The following is a 23,727-nucleotide window of genomic DNA, read 5'->3' as shown; positions in this document are numbered from 1 at the left end:
AGGATTCACCTCTTGAATCCAGGGTTCAGTTTTGGGGCCCTCATTACAAGAAGGACATTGAAGTGCTGGAGCATGTCCAAAGCAGGGCAACAAAGCTGGTGAAGAGCACAAGTCTTGTGAGGAGCAGCTGAGGGAACTAGGGTTTTTTAATTTGGAGGAAAGGAGGCTCAGGGGAGACCTTCTCACTCACCACAACTACCTGAAAGGAGAGTGGAACAAGGTAGGAGTTGGTTTCTTCTCCCAAATAACAAGAGATAGGACAAGAGGAAATGGCCTCAAGTTTCACCAGGGGAGGTCTAGGTTAGATATTAGGAACGATTTCTTCCTTGAAAGGGTTGTCAAGCCCTGGAACAGGCTGCCCAGGGCAACAGTGGAGTCAGCATCCCTAAGGGGATTGAAAAGCTGTGTAGATGTGGTGCTGAGGGACATGGTTTGGTGGTGGACCTGGCAGTGTTTGGTTAACAGTTGGGTTTGATGATCTTACAGGTCTCTTCCAACCTATGATCCTATCTTTACTTTGTGCAGAGCCCAGTGACTGAAGTGGCTCTAAATCAAACCCTTATTTTCCACTGCTCTAGCAGTGGGTGGCAGGATTGGTGGTCAGTTAAAGTATCTACTAGCCAAGAAATCACACAAGGTGGCCCATGTGGCTGCTGTACATTTACTTACCCAGCACTTACAAACCATATTGTTCTTGCATGGCCTGCCATCCCTTGTGTGTCAAAAGGACCTGAATTTATGAGACAGGATGAGCCACAGAAGGAAAGGGAGAACAGAGAAGCTTCCTTCAAAGTTATTCCTTAAAATAACTCAAATATAATAAAAATAAATAAATGAAACCATATAGGCAGAACAGAAATGCAGCTGATGGAGGAAAAATAGCCTGGGGGTTCAGCTACCTCAGCTCCTTTCTCTGCAAGGTTACTCAAGAACAGCAACACTGTAGAATGTATTAAGAAAATAACAACAAATTAACACTGCAGCCAACCAAGCTGTGGAATGTCCAACTTAGCAAATTTTGAAGTTTATCTATTTGTCAAGGAAAACAAACAAACAAACAACCCATCTCCAAACCCACACTCTAAATTAAATAATCACTGCATCTTAATGTACAAAGTGCACACTAACCACACCGCCATGCCAGCAGGAGTGGGGACAGCAAAGATAACAGCCTGCAGTCATTAGTAATACCACTCAGAAACTGCTAATTCTCTGTCTTACACACCTCCTTACCCTCCCTACACAAGTCATCAAATTCAGAACAGGAGCTGAGCTGCTGAGAGGATTCAAATGGAAATCAAAGAGCGGAATCTCCATCGATCAAATTCTCATGCTCTTGGCAGCCTGTGGTGTGGATGGTGGCACAGGAGGAATTGCTTAGCCTGGTGAAAAGGAAGATGGAAGCTGGGTGCTTATTTGCATTTCTTCATCTCAAATTGTGGCTCTTGGGGGCACCAGCTCTTCACTTACGATGCTGAACTTATTTTGAACTGCCTCTACAGTTTTAAGTAGGAGCATAATCTCTATAAAAAGCAGCTGCAAATAAGGTGGTGTCAATCCAGCTGAGAGGAAGAAAGGAGAAACAAGAGGAGCACCTTCCAAGGAAGCAGTCACACACAAATCTCTGGAGTAGTAGCACATGCCTACAAAAAGCCTCCCACTGGATGGGTGACACACAACACATGAGTCTTTAGTGAGACTTACTTGTGTTTTACACCACAGTAAAGCAGCTTTTGAGTACAACAGTGTGGTCACAAGCTGTGTGGAAGAAGTAAGTCCAGCCTTTTAGGGAACTCATCATCAAACAAAGCAGTGACTTTTATGAGGACAGGCTAAGAGAGTTGGGGTTCTTCAGCCTGGAGAAGAGACTTTCTTGTGGCCTTTCTCAAGTACTTAAAGTGACCTACAAGAAAGAGGGGGACAGGAGGGCTTGTTGTGACAGGACAGGGGGTAATGGTTTAAAACTAAAAGAGAAGAGATTTAGACTGGATAAAAGGAAGTCACGTTTACAAGAAGAGTGGTGAAAACACTGGCACAGGTTGCCCAGAGCGGTGGTAGACACTCAATCCCTAAAAACATTCAAGCACAGATTGGACAAGGCTTGGAGAAACCTGATCTAGTTGAGGATGTCCCTACTGACTGCAAAGAAATTGGACTAGATGATGTTTAAAGGTCACTTCCAACACAAACCATTCTATGATTAACCCATAGTGAGTAACTTTGCTTCAAAAAACAGTGACTCAGGACTGAACATCTGGTGAGAAGCAAGACCTCTCACAACCTGACACACCAAAGAAAGCTCCAGCACAAAACTAAATGCCATAACCTCCTCTTACAAGGGCTGTTCTGTGCTGGCAGTGGAAGGGAGGGCATTTCATTGGCAAACAGCACCACCTGGTGATTCCTGTCACTATGGGAGGTCAGGCTGGCCATACTGGGACAGGAGGAAAGGATGAAGGACCACTGGCTAAATACTCAAGTGAGATGGGAAAGAAGAGTGTCTGAGCACCTTCCCTTTGAAACATGAACATCTCCCAGCACCTTGGAAGCCCTGCATGGCAATGAGTGGTGTGATCATGGGAAAGGCAGCTGCAAAGGGATGCCCACATCCCACATACAAATCACTCTATTAATGTACTATGAAAAAAAAACAAACACCCACATCTGCAAAGTATCAACAATGCTCTACATCACAAAGAGACTTTCTGGAGGTCATTTTTAGGAGAACTATAGCTGTGGATCTCTGAGGCACTACCACCCAAACAAGAATCATGCTTCTAATTGCCTTCTACTGATCACTGATTCATAGGATCCTCCTGACTAAGGCAGTTTTTCTGACAGCAATCCCTGATTTTTGGCAACACAAATGAGTTTTTGGGCAAATTGGGCAGACCTTTGAACAACTGCACACTGCCATCCTTTTCCTACCTGATCTATCTCAAAATACACATGCAGTCACAAAAATCATAGAATTGTTTTGGTTGGAAGATGCTTTAAAGACCGTCAAGGCCAAATCCACTTAGGAAGAGAGGAAACAGCCTCAAATTGCACCAGGGGAGGTTTAGGTTGGGTAGTAAAAGAAACATCTTCACTGAAAGGGTTCTCAAATACTGGGACAGGTTCCCCAGGATGGTGGTTGAATCCCCATCCTGGAGGTGTCTAGAAGGTGTTTCAAAGACACAGAGATGTGGTGCTGAGGGACATGGCTTAGCAGCAGATGTGGTAGAGTTACATAACGGTTGGACTCAATGATCTGAAAACTCTTTTCCAACCAAAACAACTCTGTGATTCTGTGATGCTCTATTCCCATCAATAAATTCCTGTTTGGATACAAACCTATGTGAGTAATATCTGCTAAGGAATCCTGATAACTGCCCCTGAACTCAAAAAATGAAATAAGGGATAACTGTATGGAAGGAGCTCACAAGTCACTGTACCTCACATCATCACCAATAATGAGTATTGATTGCAGGAGCTGTTATCTCTCTAGGCCACACACACATACAAACATAATAATCTGGTTTAACATCATTCATCATAACAGATCAGAGAAAGCTAAATTCCATTATCAGACTAAATAAAGCAGTAACCTGAGGCTTTCAGCAAACACATTAGGTAACTGCATCCTGACAAATGTTGGTTTTGAGTACAGTTTGGCAGCAAAAAAAAAGGAAACTGGCTAAACAAGTCTGTGATATTCTTTCCAAACCAATTGTTTCCTAAGTGAACCTTCCCCACATGTATCTGTAGCAGCTGAAACTTTCAAAATAATTGTATGGTGAAGAAATAGTCTTTGACCTGAATTGCTGTTTGACACAAGTTTCTCTTCATATGCCACCACTTTGGCTCTTCTGTTATCAAATCCTATTGTTAGGGACCATCATTTCAAAACTGTAGAACTATTATGACTGGAAAAAAAGCCTTGCAAGATCATCAAGTCTAACCTTTACCCCAACACTGCCAGGTCACCACTAAACCATGTGTCGCAGCACCACATCTACACAGCTTTCAAATCCCTGAATTACCTTCAGCTTTGCCCATTCAAGTTCAATTCAATGTTCAGACATTCCCCTTTCAATTTATAACTACCTCATCTACAACTTATTATTGCATTTCAAACCAAAGAGTAAGAAAAAAGCCACATACATTTTGGGTGACAACTGAAAGACCAGTTGAAAATACCACTCCTGGCCAAAAGAAAGCCTGATTCCTTCTCTCTTGCAGCAACAGGCAACACAGAGGAAGGAGGCAGAGTTTGAGGGTGCAGCTATATGAAGGCATTTCCATATTCATTTTTCTGTCTTTGTATCTATTTCATTGATTGTTGTTCTTTCCCCCCCAGCTAGTTTAGTTTCTTTCCCAAGCCATCAGTCTCACAGTATCACAGTATCACCAAGGTTGGAAGAGACCTTGAGGATCATCGAGTCCAACCTGTCTCCACAGACCTCATGACTAGACCATGGCACCAAGTGCCACGTCCAATCCCCTCTTGAACCCCTCCAGGGACGGTGACTCCACCACCTCCCCGGGCAGCACATTCCAATGACGAGCGCCTCCTTTCTTCCCTTTCCGAGGGCAGAGGGGTTCATAGAGAGCCTCTGGCATTCCTCTAGTGGCCAGCCCAGCCCCAACCCTTGCAAATGAGATTGGACAATCAGAAGTTTGCATAAACCTAAATCTGTGTTAGAAAAATGTTCACCAAACTATTATGTTTAATTAACTAAGATTCATAGTGATTTCCTGTTCGCTGGTACCACTACTGTCAAGAAATCCAACATTTAGGGAAAAGACTTTTAAAAGAGCATAAATAGTTTGTGGTACTTTTGTTGTTAAGGCACCTTCCCTTCTTCCTCACCAAAATGACTATTCAAAGATTTGCACTCAAAAATTGCTCTCACGACAGAGCTACTTGTTTACAAACTAAAACGTGAATGAATAAGCAGATGATGAAGAACAACTAACACAGCAAAAAAACTCCACAACTGCTTGTCACACTCTGTTCTTCTATCAGACAGGTACCTTGTCAACCAAAGATTCTAAGGCATATATTTACTTCATCACTACAATTGTCTCTTTGAGACTGCCCTTGTCATCTTCACTACTTTTGCCACACTGATGCAACACAGCTTCTGCCCTTGTGTTTGGTATTACTGTCTTCAGCAGGATGCTCATCTTAACGTGTAGACACCCTTGCACATACCTAGTGAGAAGGAAGGTCCTTCAGTTGTACAACCCAACTTTCTAACAGCAGAGCTCCTGTTTGGGTAGGCACTAAGAGCATTAACAATGATAAAGATTTTAGAGTCCAAAAAGAAACAAGGTTGTCTTTTATGAACATTAACACAAACTAAAAGACACTGAGTCATACCTGTTCAGCATCATAGCTACTTTGAAAAGTGTGGGTGCTGAAGCTTTGCACTGAAAGGTCTGACACATGCCTGTGCTACAGGAATTTGTTCTCCATTCAGCAGAATCCAGAGCTCTACTTTATCATGGTGTGAAGGTAAGAAAACCAGAGATGCATGAATGTGTAGGGACTATGGGACTTTCTACAGAGCAGTTCAGAACAGTTTCTAAGAGCAGTGGCCAAGCCCCCACTTCAGTCAGGTAGCAGAGACACAGAGCCCGGAACAGAGTGGGGAGTGGGAGGGTAGAAGAGATCCCCTTTTCATCGAGCACCCCATGTCCCTCACCCCCCGACCCCAAGCAAGGTAGGAAGCCACCCTCTGTCCCAGTCCCCTCTACTCACTCCAAGCAGACACACTTTCAGCTCGCGTATGGGCATTAGTCTTGGAGGGCTGAACTTCAGCTCTTTCTCCGCATCGCCGCGGCTGCCTCTGACAGTGTCCTGCACTTCCCTGCCGTGGTGCATCAGAGGGCCGCTGCTGCTTCACTGCTGCCTCCCCCGGATCCCCAGAACTTCCAGTTCCCCGCTGTGAGAAAACCTGAGCGCAGCTTGGGTTATATATCTGGCCTGGAGGCGTGGGCCTGACTGGGGACGGCACTGTGAGCCACCTGGGGGCGTGAATGACTGCTGTTGAGGCAAAAGGAATGGGCGCTGAAAAATGGTAGCAGAGACGCAGAGCCCGGGAGAGAGTGGGGAGTGGGAGGGTGGATATCTGGTGCCTCAACATGGCTTGGTGGATTTGATGACAAATTACCTAGGGATGAATCTGTGGCTGACAATGAGATGGGGGCACAGCACGCATACGATTTTCATCACCTCTACCGGGCAAGAAGGCGAGCAGCCGTGGCAAGTATTTTTAAGTTAGCATGGGGTTGTCTGCTATCAGAGGGCAAAAAGCTTCATTCTCAGCAACTGACAGTGCTCTATGGACAACACGGGGGAGAAACTACATTTAAAAAGAGATGACTTACCCGAAGAAATCATTCTTACTTGGAAAATTACTTACGCCGATCTTAAGCCTACTATATTTTTCACATCTCTTCTAAAAACACCATAGGAAGTTCTCAACACAAAGCAGTGTTAAGGAAGCTTGCAGCAGTTGTATTCAGTTTTCAAGAAAGATTTCCCTCTGTGGTGAATATTTATCATTTTTACGACTGATAATAGCAGGCAGAAGCGCTGATAAGCAGCCTGGCTGGCAACTAACAAAGAATGCCAGGGTTCGAATCTCTCCTGCTCCTCCTTTCCACTGTGTTTCTCTTGAAGAGATACTAGCAAAGGAGACTGGTGGAGGGGGCTTTGAAGCCAAGGACAGCATTCATGAAGCAACAAGGGAGGCTGCTAACCTCAGCTTGCAGCACAGCACCTTACGCCTTCTCTCCCCCTTCTCTCCCCATCTCTCCCCGGCTGGCAGTCTTTCACAGTTTGCAGGAGCCATTTTTTGGGTTTCAAAGTGACCATGTTTTGCTTACTAGTTACAAAATATATTTTAACATTTTGTAGGTGCAGACCTGGTGTGGATAATGGCTTTGGAGTTGGATTTTGATTACAATGGATCTTGGAGATTTGGTTTCCCATGTCTGTAGTAATCAAGTTTTAACAGTAGGCATGATAAATAATGAGAGACCCGTGCTGCTGTCTGCCTTCCTGCTTGCCTTTGAGGCACTTGACTCAGTTTTGACTCTTGATTCTGTTCCTGAGAATGTAAAAGTTAGTCACATTAAAGGTCCAGTGGGCATCAATCAGAAGTGAAGCTCAGCTGCATCCAAGCATCAGCTGGAATGCAAGGGGGTTAAACTTCTGCCAAATTCCCACCAGTGGACTGTGACAAGGATTGAAAATAAATAAATAAATAGAAGTTGATGATGCTCATTGTTACTAAAGAAATGTGCATGTTCAGGGCTAAACTGTTCTTTTGGAGGACAAGCTGGCACAATGAAGAAAGGGCCTTCTCAGGATTTCTTGAGAATTGAAACATCCTAGGCAAAGTATGTAAAAATTGCTGTTAAATAACATAGTCAGCTTTTGCCTCAAAACCACCCAGCAATTAGTTGTATTTAAATTCTCTGCCACTTTCCTGGCTAGATCTACTAATGGATTTTTGCCTACAAAAGGGAGTCCCAATTCCTTTTCTAACTTTTCCTTGAGCTCTTTATATAGTGGGCTCACCTCATTTCCGGTTGATGGTTTAGACACGTGTGCCTTAAAGGCTTTTGTCACATTCTATATTCTTTGGCCTGATCCTGAAGCCCTCTGTTATCAATAAGACCCCATTGTCCTAGCTTACAGAAGCAGATCCAGGATTCCCCTTTTGGGCATCCCTGGCCTCTATTGATGCCTCCTATGTCCAGATCTTGGGCCATCCAATAGGTGTGCCCAGTTCAGTACACTCCTTAAAGGTTCCAATAGCACCCTGAGTTAATATGGTTGTTATAGACAAAGCTATAGTGTCTATTCCTTCCAATTTTAACCTGTTCATAACACTGTGGCTTTAATGACTGTAACAAAAGTCATTATAGGCCACAATAACTGGCATCCAACCCAAACCATCTTATGTCAAGGTCTGCTATAGTATATATTTTCACCACTCAACGCCTATTGGGTTACAGCCAACAGCAGAGCAAGAAGTTCTTCTCAGTGGCAAATATTGGGACTATCCCAGTCTTGCCCTTGACTAGCTAGGCAATGGATGTCAGTTTTTCCTTTAATGCAGGCAGCATGTGCCTTACCTATCCCGTTGCTCTCTGCACCAAGCATGGCCAATGAATGCACAAAAATACTCCAGTATCAGGAGGGCAGTAACAGCCTGATCACTAGCATCATCCCACCAGTTACTGGAGGATCAAAAGGAGGGAGGTCCTTACAGCAATCTCCCATCCTTTTCTTCCAGCTCAGAAGTCAAATTTTCCAGGGCCTAAGAAACCCTGACTTGAGTATGATGAGTCCACCTGTGCTCAGCTCTCTTGACTGCTGTCTTGACACTTTGTATGGTCCATGCCACCTTGCCACCAATGGTGCTTCCTTCCACTCTTTAACTAGGACCCAGTCTCCTGGTTGGATGTTATGAACAGCATAATCCAAAGGCAGGGTCTGTGCCAGCCAAGCTTCCTGTTGGAGAGATTTCACAAGACACAGTATCCTGGCCACACAATGTTTTAAAAACACATCACTTATTTCCAACTCCCCACTGGACTGAGAATATGCATAGTAAGGAAGTCCAAACATTAATTCAAAGGGGATAGCTGTATATCTCCTTTAGGTCTGGCTTGGTTTTGAGCCAAAGCTAATGGTAGAAGCTGTATCCATGGCATTTTGGTTTCTAATCTCAAAAGATGTTTCTTGATTTCCCCATTCATTTCTTCTACCTAGCCTCCACTATTCCATACCTTGAAATTATTTGTTCTTGAGTCACTTTAATAGCTGATCCAGTGGTTGCTGAAGCAACTGGAGAAGCTTCTGGCCAGCCTGTTAAGTTTTCATACTATTACCAAAGATATTTAAACCTTCCCACTCAGGGCATTTCAGTGAAATTCACCTGACATCATTGGAATGGGCGTACAGCCCAGGGTTACATTCCCCTGGTAACTTCCCTTGTAACACGGTTATTGATCTTGGCACAAACCAAGCAGCCTTCAATAGATCTTTTTGATAGCTCAGAAAGACCCAAAGCCGCATACACCTTGAGGAAGGCTTCTGACACCAATCCTGAGAGCCCCAGTGGCTCCCTTAATTGATTTGCTTCAGTATTTGTAGACCCAAAGCCTTTGGCACACACTGTTTACCAATTATCCCCTCTTTCTACCTTTAATTATCTCCAACTCTTCTGGCAGAAAAGACACTTCCTTCAGTGTCTGAACCACTGGGAGCAAAGGGAGAGTCAGATACTTCTGACAGAAGTGCTGCTTCCCAAGCTGCTTCATCTGCCAATTGATTCCCTATTGTCCACTCTGAGCATCTTGCCTGATGACCCTTGACATGTCTTATTGCCACTGCCTCTGGCAAATTCACCACCTCCAATAGGTGAATAATTAAATCCTAATGAGGAAATGGTTTTCCTCTGCAGGTCAACAATCCTCTTTCCTCCCACAGTTTCCCAAATGCATGAGCCACCCCATGTGCATATTCTGAATCTGTAAATATGTTTACTATTTTTCCTTGATGCAATTCACAGGCTCTAATTAATGCATACAATTCTGCACTCCATGCTGACCATGAGGAGGGTAACTTCCCTCCTTCTTGTAGCTCCCTTCCCTTTATTATATCATACCCCGTGACCCTTTTGCCTTCTATCACCCTTGAAGATCCATCAATAAACACACTTTCCCCACCTGGCCAAGGTGTCCCCTCCCTAGCTCGGGTTTGAAGGTCTGTTACTTGAACACAGTCATGAATTTCCCCAAGCCCCTCCCCTCAGGACCAGTTAGTTTGATATGTAACAACCTAACCCTGGTCATCCATTTAGAAGCTCTCTCAGTTAACAAAGCCTTAATCTGTTGTGAGACCTTAATGATGGATCCCCTTGCTGTCAGCGTTCGGGCCCCAGTTACCATTACAGCTGGAGCCCCACAACTTTGCAGGCAGTGAGGCCACCCTCTAGCCACTGGATCCAATAGTTTGGAAAACTAAGCTACTGGTCTTTGACTCCCACCGTGTTCTTGCATCAGAATTCCTTCAGCATGGCCTTGTTTAACACCCACACATAACTCAAGTTCTTTTTCCCGATCTGGAAGGGCTAGGGCCAGAGCTTCAGTCAGCCTGCTTTTTAACACTTTAAAGCTCTGCCTCCCTTCTGGTGTCCACAATATAACATCAGGGTTATCTTGTGTCAAAAGGGCATAAAGGGGTCTGGCTAGAACTGAAAAATCCTCAATCCAGGTCCTGCAATACCCAACTAATCCTAAGACTGTTACAATTATTATTTTTCCTTTATTTATTTTAGGTAATGGTGTTTCTAAAACTCCTCGGGCTCTTTCTGGATCAATACATCACAAACTTTCAGTCAAAATATGTCCCAGAGATTTAACCTTCCTTTCCAAATCAAATACAATCATTAATCAATTTGGCAGAAAATAAACTGCCTTGTGTTCCAGCTTATCCTCAGGTATCAAGAGGGGCTGGTCTCAGATTCTGAGTGATGTCCAAGTCCATATAGTTGTATCTTCAACATTAAATTAATACGCTTAGACAATAATTGTTTCCCAACAAACAAAATACAAGATACCAAAGAGCCAGATTCTCAGCACCAAAAGGGGCCTCTAACTGCAGAACCAAAAGAATGTCGTTCTCCATACCACTAAAGCAACAGTTTACTTTTCCATATAATTTTAGATTTCATACAAAATTAAATAGATACTTCTTTAGACTCTCCAACTTATCAGCTTTATCAGAAATTCATTTCATACCCTTTCTGGGGAGATATAACTTAATGCTTCTGAGCCACTTTCTCTGCTGCCTTATTCCAGAAACAAATTCCAGCAGAGCCTGTGTATTTCCCCAGCTAGGACTGTAAATCATCATTACAACTCTGACAGCGCTATATACGCACATCAACACCGGACTGACAGAAGCTTCCGTTTTTAACCCCATCCCCCAGCAAGGGGAGAAGCTGCAGCCCATGTTTCGACAAAACTACTGAACAAGTCTCAAAGCCACACAATTTCAAAACAGACTTTTCAGGCTAAAGTGCCTGAGCAAAGGCCTTTGCTTAATTAACTGCAAAGTTTATGCCCCCTTCCTCACAAGACAGCTCTTACCCTCCTGTTAAGAACTAGTGCGTTTAGCACACTACTAACATTGTTATTATAGCTACCATAAATTAGCACCCCCACAAATATTTGCATCCCCCACCCTGTCGGGTGTTCCCCACTCAACCTTATGTCCTGGATGGTAAGACAATTACAAACGCAGTTCCTCCAATCCTGCCCCTGCAACAGGACCTGGTGTGACAGCATTTGATGAACTCTTGTGTTTCCCTGTGCCCTGAGGCAACCCCCTCGACCGGCACTCCCCCGTCCCTGCCACCAGCACCCAAGCTGAGGTTTTAAGCTGAGGGAGAATAGATTTAGACTGGATTTTAGCAAGAATTTCTTCAGTACGAGGGTGGTGAGACTCTGAAACAGGTTGCCCAGGTTGGTTGTGGATGGCTTCTCCTTGGGGGTGTTCAAGGCTAGGCTGGATGAGGCCTTGAGCAGCTGAGTCTAGTTGAGAGGTATCCCTGCCCAAGGTGGGGAGGTTGGAGTAGATAATCTCTAGGGTCCCTTCCGGCCTAAGCCATTCTATGATTCACTATATCAATATCCACCTGGAATTTCAGCTGGTGTGCTGGATTTGTGGAGATGTCCCCTAGCACCCAAACTTGCATAGCTCTGTAATAAAGTAATGCCTGCTTGTTAATGCTAAACCTGGTACAGAGGGACTTCATTCTTGATTTCAGTGACATGTGGGGTTCTTCGGTCTGGAGAAAAGGAGGCTGAGGGGAGACCTTCTCACTTGCTATGAAATCAGACCTCTTGAAATAGGAGAGTGCTTGGGAAGCTCCTGAACAATTTGCACAGAAGATGAGGGAAAATTGAACTCCTGGCTGGTTTTATCCTTCAGGAAGGGTGGATAAATGACACTGAGTTCAAAGTGTTCCATCCAAATGCAGAGCTGCCTGGGTATGTTATCCCATAGCAACAGCAAGTTCATGTCTTGTTTATTCCGACAGAGATGTGAGGACATAAGCATCTCTTTGAGGGGACATCTATTCTGCACCTATTCTTGGAATGATCACCCTCAAAATAAGCTCACACTTAAGACCGTTTTGTTTATGTAGCCCGAGGGTAAGCTCAGACTGAGGGCTGGTTTGTTTATGTAGCCCAAGGGAAGAAGTAAACAAGCAAGTCATCAGGTTTAGTGGACACATGCTGTGCTGGTGGCATCTAAGGAGCTAAATGCAGGGCAAAAAAAGGATGAAGAGATTTGTGAGGATAAAAACACAAAAAGCTTGTCTTAAAGCAAGACATGCTGCTGCCAGCTCTGTCTGTATGCAAGCTCTGTCTTGGATAAAAGAAACAAAATTGCTCTACGGCTTCTTTGTTCAAAGGAAGTCACATTTTCACTGCCTCTCCTCTGACTTGCACCGGCATGCTGCACACAGCAGCCCTTTATTTCCTTATCAAAAGGTACCAGGAGATAACAAAGGCACATAAACTGGAACTTTCCAAGAAAGAGAACATTTCCTTTCTTCTCAAGTTTAGACTACACAGAAGGAAGAAATTGTTTCCACTGAGGATGGTAAAACACTGACACAGGCTGTTCAGAAAGGAAGCATTCCAGGTCACGTTGGACAGGGCTCTGAGCAACCTGATCTAGTTAAAGATGTCCCTGCTTACAGCAGGGCATTGGATTAGAAGATCTTAAAAGGTCCCTTCCAGACCATTCTATGAGTCTGTGATTTTATAAGTTCCTAATATCCTGAAGTTTTTAGTCCCTGATAATTTTGAAAACTGTACAGAGTAACTTCTCATGGATACCTGAAGGACACCCCTGCAAGCACAGCCTTTAATCTATTTCTCACTCAGACAAATTACAAACTAAAATCTTCCCTGTATATTTAATCTAATTTAAACCTTAAAGTACATTGCAGTGGAAGCATGAAATACATCATTTAAAGCTAATCCATTAACCTAGGGGTTAATAGCACCCATGCCCTTAAAAAACACACAGTTGGTAGAAAATTTGGAGAACTAAACATCTGTGGGACATCAATTCTGTAGACACAGGTCTTGAAAAGACAGCAGCCTGCCTTTCAAAGTCAAAGGTAGAAAGCCCTCTGAAAACATAATTTCTGCACTCTTTCCCGCACTGACTCCTTTGCAGCACTAGGGTCAGGGTTTGAGGCTTTCTTTAAGGTCCTGTGAGCAGAAGAGTCACCATGTCCCATTGCACCTCTGTTCGGTGGGAACTCGAGTCTTGCAAACTCCCTCCCAGAATCACAGAATACATTTGGATGAAAGAGGCCTTCAAGATCATCCAGTCCAACCTTTGACCCAGCACTGAAGAGTCAACTCTAAACCATGTCCCCAAGCACCAGGTCCACATGTCATTTAAACACCTCCAGGGATAGTGACCTTACCACTGTCATGGACAGACCATTCCAATGTTTGAGAACCCTGTCAGTGAAGAACTATTTACTAATATTCAGCCTGAACCAATACCTGCTGCAGCTTGAAAGCATTTTCTCTAGTCCAGAGGTTGCCCCTTCTCACTCCAACCTCCCTTCACATAGTTGTAGAGAGCAATGAGGTCTCCCTTCAGCCTCCTCTTCTCCAGACTGAACAACCCCAGATCCCTGAGCTGTTCCTTGTAGCGTGTGCTCTAGGCCCTTCATAAGCCTCACTGCCCTTGTCTGGACATGCTCCAGCACCTTGATGTCCTCCTTATAGTGAGGGGTCCAGAACTGAACACAGTACTGGAGGCACAGCCTCACCAGTGCTGAGTGCAGGGGGATGATCACCTCCCTGTTCCTGCTGGCCACAGTGTTTCTAATTCAAGCCAGGATGCCATAGGCCTTCTTGGCCACTTGGGCACACTGCTGACTCATGTTCAGTCAACTGTCAACCAATACCCCCAGGTCCCTTTCCAAGTTGCAGCTTTCCAACCACACATTCCCAGGTCTGTAGCTTAGCATGGGGTTCTTGTGATACAAGTGAAGGACCTAGCATTTGGCATTGTTGAACCACACACAAATAACCTTGGCCCTCTCCTCTATAAAACTCTTCCTTGTGAAACAATATATTGACAGCCTTCATTTTGCCAGTTTTCCTTTTATTTCAGCAAGCTGTCCTACCTCACCAAACATGGATTTGCCAAGGAAGCAGTTAGGACCACTCTAATAACATCATTTAGACATGGAACGTCACTGAGACATTGAAAAATCGTACTTGTACTGTTAAATCTTCTAAGTATGCACAAAAGTGAAGGCATCCTGCTGATAGGACCACAATGTACCTCAGCCCTGTAGGACTTGTAGACAGCACACTGGGCTTCCAAGGTGGTTATGCCTTCTAAGTACACCAATGTAGACAAAGCAGACTACTCTGGGGTAGGGCAGACTACTCGATTCCTACTGTTTAGAATCATAGAAACATAGAATAGGATCATTGGATCATAGAGTCATAGAAAGTTTTGGGTTGGAAGGGACCTTTAAAGGTCACCTAGTCTACCCCCGCTGCAGTCAGCAAGGATGTCTGAAACTAGATCAGGTTGCTCAGAGTCCCCTCCAACCGGACCTGGAATGGTTCCAGGGATGGGGCTTTTACCACCTCTCTGGGCAATGTGGCACAGTATTTCCCCACCCTCAGTGTAAACAATTGCCTTCTTGTATCTAGTCTGAATCTCTCCTTTTTTAGTTTAAACCTATCACTCCTTGTCCTGTCGCAACAGGCCCTGCTAAAAAGACTGTCCCCTTCACTCTTATAGGCACACTTTAAATACAGGAAGGCCACAATAAGGTCTCCCAAGCAAAGCAGCATTGAAAAAAAGAGATACTTACTGATCAGGAACCAAAGATTCTATGATTCTCTGAACATAAAGCTTCTTAATATACCTGACACCCTTTAACTCCTCCCACTGTTAAAAGATACTGCAGCTGATGTTTGTACCACAACAAGGCACCCAAGGTTCAAACCCAACATGATAGTTAAAAAAAAGGGACATGGTCATTTATGTAGCAAGGATGAAAAGTTGATTTGGAAATTACAATGAGCTTAGGATCTGCTTTAAGACTGTGACTGCCCTTTCACATCATTGGTAATTTAATTAAACAAATGAACTATTCTTGGATCAGAGAGCTCTTTAGACTTCTGACGCTTGCTAATGTAAACTGCCTGGCCTCACAGGCTGTCAGATTTCACAGGATCACTATGGTTGGAACAGACCTTTCAAAACATGAAGTCGGACCATTATCTAACCCTGCCAGGGCCACAACTACACTGTATCCTTCAGCATGGCTTTTGAGCGGTGATTCAACCACTTCCTGGGACAGCCTGTCCCAGTCTTTGAGAACCCTTTCAGTGTAGAGGTTTTTCCTCCCCTAAACCTCCCCTGGTGTACCGTGATTCCATTTCCTCTTGCCCTGTCAGCTGTGACTGGTGAGAAGAGACTAACATCCACTTCACTACAACCTCCTAAGCTCCTGGTTTCATATGAGTAATACTTCAATAACTCACACAATATCACTGTCCTCCTCAGAGATGCATGGGGTTGTAAGTTTATGTGTACCCCTTCTACCTTTATGTGCATTTATTTCAGATAAAACACTTTGTTCTTTGGATCTTCTCCCAGTTCAGTTTCTGGGTAGAAGCTGGCACATGCCAAGAACCATCCTCCAGGTGTCCCCATTTTGGGTGGCTTTTGGGTGGTTATTTCCTTTGTGACATAATCCTTGCTCCTGGTCTGTAGGTCATTTTCTAACATTGCCAGTGAGAAAGAGATTGAGTTGTTTGGAATATTCCCAACCTCCACTTTTAGAGGAACAACAATTTCCATTGCAATTGGGTCTTTTTCAGTGAAGGGACCTCTGCTATATTTTGCATATATTTGATTGGTTTCTGTCAAGGGTCAGGGCTGGGCCAGCCACTAGGTGGGTGCCAGAGGCTCTCCCTGAACACCTCTGCCTTCCCAAAGGGAAGAGAAAGGGAGTAACGGAGAGAGACTGATGGGTTGGGAAATAAAACTAAACCAGCAGGAATGTAAATAAGAACAACAAATTGAAATAGATACAAAGAGGTGCAAACCAATATGGAACCCAACCCTGATGGCAATGTCACCACTGTCACCATTGTCACCACTGATACTGGTGCTGCGGACACCTGCTGCACAAGACCCAGACTGGACTGGATTCCAGAGCACATGAATTGGGGTGGAAGGCAGAATGAACAATCCTCCTCAGACATTGGTCATTGAAAAGGCTTGATGCTGGTGATCCCTACCTTCATCCTGAGGATGAAGTCCATGGGATGGAATCCCTTGTTGGTCAGTTGAGAGTCATCTGTCCTGTCTGCTCCTCCTCACGGGTGCCACCTCTGACTTCCTGCACCCTAAGGTGGGGAACAAGACATGGCAGTAGCCTTGGTGTGCCCAGGAGCAAGTCTAATCCAGAGCCTTTCTGCAGCTCAGCCCTCAGCAATAGCTCTCCCCATCAGTGTTCTCACTGCTGCAAGCAGCCACTGGCTGTGAAAACTTGCCCTGAACTTCAGAAAGTGCCCTCACTGAGCAGAGACTGAGCTGAGAATTCAATTTCCTGAACAGAATTGTCCTTGTCTTGCTCAAACCAGAGCAGTTACCACCCTCTGTCCATGTGTCTGTCTGGACTCAGTGCTACCTGAACTGTAAATGCACAGTTGATTACATTGGAACATAAGAGTGAGCTCACATCTGCCCTCAAAAGCCTGTACAAATACACACATCTAAAGACTGATTCCTCCAAAGATCTAAAATACAACCGTGTGTAACTGACCCTGAAGTTCAGCTTGCTTCCTACAGGAGACAGCATTGTCTAAACAAAGAGTTCTTCGAATGTAACCCCTTGACTTCTCCACCTCTCACATGTTTTAGGGTTGACAGGTCCTAGCAAACATGCAGACCAGGGTAACAAGCCACATCCCAAAGCAATCATTCTCCTGACATGCATCCTACTGGCGCCTACTACCCCCCAGATCAGCGAAAGAAGAGCTTAGCTGCCAGCATAGGCATGCAACTGATTCCTTCTAAATGGATCACGTTGTTGGCTCAACAGGGTGGCCAAAAAGACTTGGCCAGCTTGTATTTACGTGGGTTGTGAAACAGTGCTGCTCTGAATCCAACCTAAGTCCAGTTCTGACCTGAAAAAGGTCTACAGACAGGTTTCCAGACTCCACTTCTTCTAGGATTTGAAGTTTGTTTCTATTTTACTTTGGAAAAATGCAATATAAGAAAACACTAAGAAGGTTAGAAAGAAGGTAAAAAAATTGTGGACAAAACCAGAATTAAAAGTGCTTTCATCCAGCAGCTTGTTGAGAGGTGTTTAGGATGGAAGAGTGAAGGATTGCAGAAAGCAGGTGCTGTAGTAAGAAAAAGGATCATAGGAAGAGGTCAACTGAAAGGGTCTGAAGCTGATGTTGGAGGACAACCACTAAAGGTAAAGGAGGTTTGGTGGTTGTGGTAGTTCAGTTCCATGTGTTCTGGGATCTGAGTAACTCATCTCTGATTCAGAAGAAGAGTGTGAGCTGACTGTAGGTGCCAATAGCTAGGCAGACCTAGAGAGATGCAAATTTCAACTCAGTAGAGCAGAAAATGAAGGAATGAATAAATGCAAATACACTCATCCAAAAATCAGGCTGGGTATTGCTGAGGAGGGACTGGTTGGGTGGGGAAAGGAGACAGTGTGGGCTGAGGAAAGGCTGGAAAGCCTGGCTGACTCAAGGGCAAGTTCAATAAGAAGGCAGGGTCTGGCCTGGCAGTGCTGGCATGTTAGGAACCATGCATTAGATTGCTACCTTGGATCCTGGGCTGCATCAAAGTAAGCGTGGCCAGCAGGATGAGAGAGGTGATACTGCCCCTCTAGTCTGCTCTGGTGAGACCTCACCTGGAGAACTGTGTCCAGTATGGGGCCCCCCAACACGAGAGGCACAGACCTGATGGAGTGGGTCCAGAAGAAGGCCAAAAAAACAATCAGGGGGTTGGAGCACCTCTGCTGCAAAAACAGGCTGAGGGAGCTGGGATAGTCCAGCCTGAAGAGAAGGCTCCAGGGAGCCCTTAGAACTGCATTTCAATTATCTGAGGGGGACCTACAGGAAAGCTAGGGAAGGACTGTTTATAAGGGCTTGTAGTGACAAGATGAGGGGCAATGGCTTGAAACTGGAGCGGGGTAGATTTAGCTTGGACATCAGGAGGAAGTTCTGCACAATGAGAGTGGTAAGTACTGGAGCAGGTTGCCCAAGGATGTGGTTGAGGCCTCATCCCTGGAGACATTCAAGATCAGACTTAATGTGGCCCTGGACAGTCTGATCTAGTTGGAGGTGTCCCTGTTGACTGTGGCAGGGTTGTACAAGATGACCTTTCAGGGTCCCTTCCAACCTGATGCAATCTGTGAATCTGCAAATGTATATCATGGCATCAGGTAGCAAAAAACAGCACAGATTTTTAGGTGTGTTTTATTTAATTCACTATTTTCCATCTCTAGGCCTCAAGCAGTATCAGGACATAAGTTTGCTTGTTTTGTTCTCCGTTTCTTTATCTGTAAGATGTGAATAATGACGTTTATTTGCTTTCTAAATGATTTTGGAGAGCAAGAATGAAGGGTTGGGGAATATCAGTATCTTCTACAACAGTAACCCAGCGGCACATATCCATAGTTGCTGTAATTTTATGAAGTAGCCAAAATTCAGATTTTGGTTTTATCTCTCTCTGCTCAAATGAAAAAATAAATACTCAACAGGTACTTCAGTGAGGAAAAGGTTCTGTTTCTGGTTGTCTGCTCTTGTTTCTTTCTACTATGTTGGTGAGACAAATCTCTGAGAACCAGGAAATCTGGAGCCAAGGTTCTTGGGCATAACCTGAAGTCTGCCTTGTTTGATCAGTGATTCAGTCTTCCTGTTACATACATATGCATGACACACGATTCCTGAAGCAGGACATCTCAGAGCTGTAGCACAACTCTCTTAAAGGAAAACCAGGAAGCCAAATCTGAGTGCTGATCTCTCTGATTTCACTGCCAATCCAGAGCGAGAGGAGAGCGAGTCCCAAATGAACACCAAAATGGATCCAAAAATGAGAGCCACAGTGAGAGCACAGACTGCTTTCTGGTCACTCTGTGCAAGGTTTTCCTAGACAATGCACCCAGTGCCATATACTGGGTGCGAAGAACCCAGCCAGTCACAGTTCCAAACCCCAGCGGGCCAGCTCCCGGCGGGAGGAATGGAGCCTTTTACCTGTCTCCCAGGAGCGGGGGAAGGCAAATTCCCGCCTTTGTCTCCCCCACATCAAATCTCCACTGATGGAGGTGGGGGAAGGGGGATTCGCAGCACCCCATAACACACTGGTGAAGCCATACTTTGATTAGAGGGTTCAGGTTTGGGCCTTTCACTACAAGGACAGTGAAGTCCTGGAGTATGTGCAGAGAATGGCAATGGTGCTGAGGAAGGGTCTAGAGGAGTGGCTGAGGGAACAGGGGTTGTTTAGCCTGGAGAAAAGGAAGCTGAAGGGAGACCTTGCTCTCCACAACTCCTTGAAAGGAGGTTGTAGAGAAGTGGGTGTTGGTTTCTTCTCCCGAGGAACAAGTGATAGGATATGAGAAAATAGCCTCACGTTTCTACAGGGGAGGTTTAGGGAAAATTTCTTCCCTGAAGCAGTTGTCAAGCCCTTGAAGAGTCTGCCCAGGGAAGTGATAGAGTCACCATGCCTGGAGAGATTTAAAAGACCTGTAGGTGTGATGCTGAGGGACATGGTTTAGTGGTGGATCTGTCAGTGTTGGGCCTGATGATCTTAAAGGGCTCTTCCAACCAAAACAATTCTATGATTGTATGATAATTCTTTGTCCTCTTTCACAGCAAGCTTGAGCACCTATAGGATCAGATTCAGACACAGACTTCTGCTTGTCTGCTGTAAATGTTAGACCACCCTCACACAGTATCCATAGCCAAAGGATTTAGAGATGTCACCACTGGTCATAGTCTTAACCACAAAATGAGGCATTGAAAATTGTCTCCCGACATGCCTCTCTGCCTCTTGCCCACACAGTTGTCATCTTCATACCATTGGTGCAATAGATTTGCTTGCAAATTAATGACAAGAGCCATTGTGAGCTCCAGGTGCAACCTTAATGTTGCACCAGCATGTCCCTCAGGTGGGTATTTCCTTATTTTCAGAGGTCTGAACATCACTTGAACTTCCCACTGGAATTGCTCCTGTCCTGGAATGACGTGAGGAACCCACAGGGCAAACTTGTCAGCAAATGTAGGTGTTAATTTATTCATGGTTGGCATACTAATGTGTTTATAACCCTTTGCAAGGCCTTTGCTGGGAGCAGTGGCCGGTGGATTCTGACGTTATGGTTCACAGGTAGTCACCAGTTCAAGCTCTTGCCCAGGAAACAGGGAAAATGAAATAAAACTGAATGGTGTACAGTCAAAAACTTCTTCAATCACAAGAGATGTATAAAAACAAAATAAAATCCCAACCTTTATTGGAGAGAGGTAAGAAGAGGAACAGGAAAGAGGAGAAGGAAAGAAAAGGGGAAGAAGAAAGGCAAGGCTTCATGACCAACACCTCTTTTTAGGAGAAATGCTTCAGTATGAGATCCATTTTCAAATGCAAATTGAGTGTATCCCAGGCTTCAGGCTTTTCATCTGTATCCATTTATATGGGCTTACATGTGTATGCATCTTAATCCACATGTTCAATCACGGGCCAATTTTGGTTAAACACTCTATAAAGAGCAAAAAGGTGGTATATAAAGAGTGCATAGTTTAACTGCAAAGCCCAAGAGATGTGTGCAGACAGAATCCTGGGGGTGGACAAGAAAACCGTGAGTCAGTATTACAAGCAGTTGCCTTGGTGCACCAGCAGCCTAACCCTGATGCATTTTTTAATAGGCTTTACAGGAAAAGCAGGGTTTGCAGAGGAGGTTTGCAGAGGACTCTGAAGTAGGATAGTGAGATTGCTGTGCAGATATTTATGAGAAGCTCTCCCTACACACAAAGGGCAGCCTGGGAGAAATGCAAGGCTGGTGATCACATGGACAATGAAAAATGGAATTGTTTGGTCAGACTTCCTTCTTCAAAGCAAGTGAGAGAAAATACATAATAATATAGAATCATTCAGGTTGGAAAAGACCTCCAAGATTATCGAGTCCAACTGCTAATGTAACACAGCCAAGTCCACCACTATGATATGTTCCTCCACACCACATGAAGAGGTTTCTTGAATACTTCCAGGGACAGTAATTCTTCCCTCATCCTCCTTTTCTCTGTACTAAACAACCCCAGGTCCCTTAGCTGCTCCTCACAAGACCTGCTCTCCAGAACCTTCATGAGCTTTGTTGCCCTTCTCTGGACACAGTCCAGCACCTCGATGTCCTTCTTGTAGTGAGGGACCCAAAACTGAACCCAGTATTCAAGCTGTAGCCTCACCAGTGCCGAGTACAGGGGCACTACATAATGATGTAACAGATGTGTGTTATAACACCTTTTTAATGATGTAATAACATAATAGACATGCCAGATAATGATATAATAGAGAATATAGGCAAGTCCTTGGGGCTGCAGTTTTTGAGCCTGAGGTCCTCATACACAGAGTGGTTTTGACTGAAGAAATGTCACTAAACCAGCTACAGAGTAACATGTTGCCAGCACATAATCACAGAAAGATTTGGATTGGAAGGGATCTTAAAGATATCTAGTTCCAACCATCCTGCCATGGCCAGTGACACCTCCTACTAGACCAGGTTGCTCAAGGCTCCATCCAATTTGGCTTCAAACACTTCCAGGCTTGCAGCCTCCTCAGATTCTGTGGGCAACCTGTTCCACTGCCTCACCGCCCTCATGGGGAAGAACTTCTTAGTATCTAATCTAAATGTAGCTTCTTCAACTTTGAAGCCATTACCCCTCATGCTATCACTCTATGTCTTTGTAAAAAGTCCATCTCCAGCTGTCCTGTAGCCCCCTTGAAATAGTGAAAGGCTACAAGGAATTCTCCCCAGAGCCTTCTCTTCTCCAGGCTGAACAACCCCAACTCTCTCAGCCTGTCCTCACAGTAAAGGTATTCCAGCCCTCTGATCATCTTTGTGGCCCCCTCTGGCCCACTTCCATGTCCTTCTGCTGGCAGATGGATGGATGATGAGTACCTTGTGTCTCACTTCATCACTAGTGCAGGTTTGGAAGGATTTACGCACAAAGATTGTTAGAAGCTTGCACACCTCTCCCATGAGGAAAAGCTGAGAGTTGGGGTTGTTCAGCCTGGAGAAGGGAATGCTCCAGGGAAGATCTGATTGCAGCCTTTCACTACTAAAAGTTGGCCTATAAAAAATATGTTGACAGACTCTATCAGAACTTCTGTGGTGCCTCTGCCTTGTTGAGGCCTCTTTTCCCTGCAAGCCAAGGCAAGGAAGCGTGGCTGCCTTGTGCAGACCTTTCTTGCCAGGTGACACCACAACACCCAAAACAGGGATTACCGTGGCCCCACTGCCTCACCAAGACCCTTCTTCCCTCTGGAAAAGACACCATGCAGCCCAAGGTGAAGAAGGTGGAATGCCCACCCTGTGGGGACCCTTCTCCAGGTGACCCCCCACACCACCCAAAGCAGGGACTTCTGTGGTCTCTCTGCCTCGCCAAGTCCCTGTTTCCCTGGAAGTGAGGAGAACTGCGTCTCCACATGAACTCAGAATGCCCAAAGTGGGGACTTCCAAGGCCGGACCGGGAGAACCGTGGGGCCTCACCACAACCCTGCTGCGTTCCTGGTCCCTCGGCGGGCGGCAGGAGGAGCCCAACTCCCGCGATAGCGGCTGGGGGCGCATCGAGGCCTACGTAACCGGGCCATAGAGTGCGACCGTGGGTACGGGGCCGCGAAGAGCCTAGCCGCGCGGCTCCGGGCGTAGAGTCAGAGCGGAGGGGCGGGGAGGCGAAGCCGCCTGAGCCGGGCGGAGGCGGGGGCAGCGTGTCCGGCCCAGACCCCTCCTCCCGCTTTCCTCCGCCCGCCCGTTCCCTCCTCCCTCCCTGCGCGGCTCTCCCGGGGACGCCGGGAGACGCTGCCGCTGGGCTCGGGGCCTGGATCGGGCTGGACCTGCCCCTTCCTCTCACCGCCCAGCACCGCCGCTCCCTTCGTTGCTTGGCGGTGGATTAATGTAGCCCGGTGCCCCGCGGGGGGCTGCAGCAAGATGGCGGGTAGGTAGCGCCCCCCTCCCCCTTTCCGCACACACCGCCTCCCCGGTGAGGCGCCAGCCCTCCTCTACCCCCCCCCCTCCTCCTCCTCCTCTTCTCCCCCGCCCCGGCTTCGGAAGCGCTTCCCGCCGCTGGCCGGTTCGGGGGGCTGCGGGGTGGGGTCGGGTCGGTTGCAGCCAGCGGAGCTCGCTAGCGGCAGCGGCTCCGGGGCTGTTGGGCTGGGCACGCTGGTACATGGTGTATCTCCCGCAGATCTGTCGCTGCTCCAGGAGGACCTTCAGGAGGAGGTCGACGGATGTGAGTAGGGCCAGGGGGTAGCGTGGGGCGGCTTTTGGGCGAGGAAGTGGCTTCAGCGGGGAAGAGGCCACGGTGCATTGTGGGAGGCGGCGGTGGGGAGGAGGAGGGGGAAGAGGAGGAGGAAGA

General features: G+C 45.9%; 1 protein-coding gene across 1 annotated transcript in view; it reads right to left on the bottom strand.

The window, feature by feature from the left end:
- Positions 1-5,785, bottom strand: part of RAB31 (RAB31, member RAS oncogene family) — an 85,137-nt gene extending 79,352 nt beyond the window's left edge. Inside the window, exon 1 of the mRNA XM_054164419.1 lies at positions 5,750-5,785. Coding sequence (XP_054020394.1) covers positions 5,750-5,785 — 36 coding nt within the window. The remainder of the gene's footprint in view (positions 1-5,749) is intronic.
- Between the last annotated feature and the right edge of the window lie 17,942 nt (positions 5,786-23,727).

Source organism: Dryobates pubescens, chromosome 9 (assembly GCF_014839835.1).
Source record: "Dryobates pubescens isolate bDryPub1 chromosome 9, bDryPub1.pri, whole genome shotgun sequence".
Taxonomy (NCBI): domain Eukaryota; kingdom Metazoa; phylum Chordata; class Aves; order Piciformes; family Picidae; genus Dryobates; species Dryobates pubescens.
This window is presented reverse-complemented; position numbering and strand designations above follow the sequence as displayed.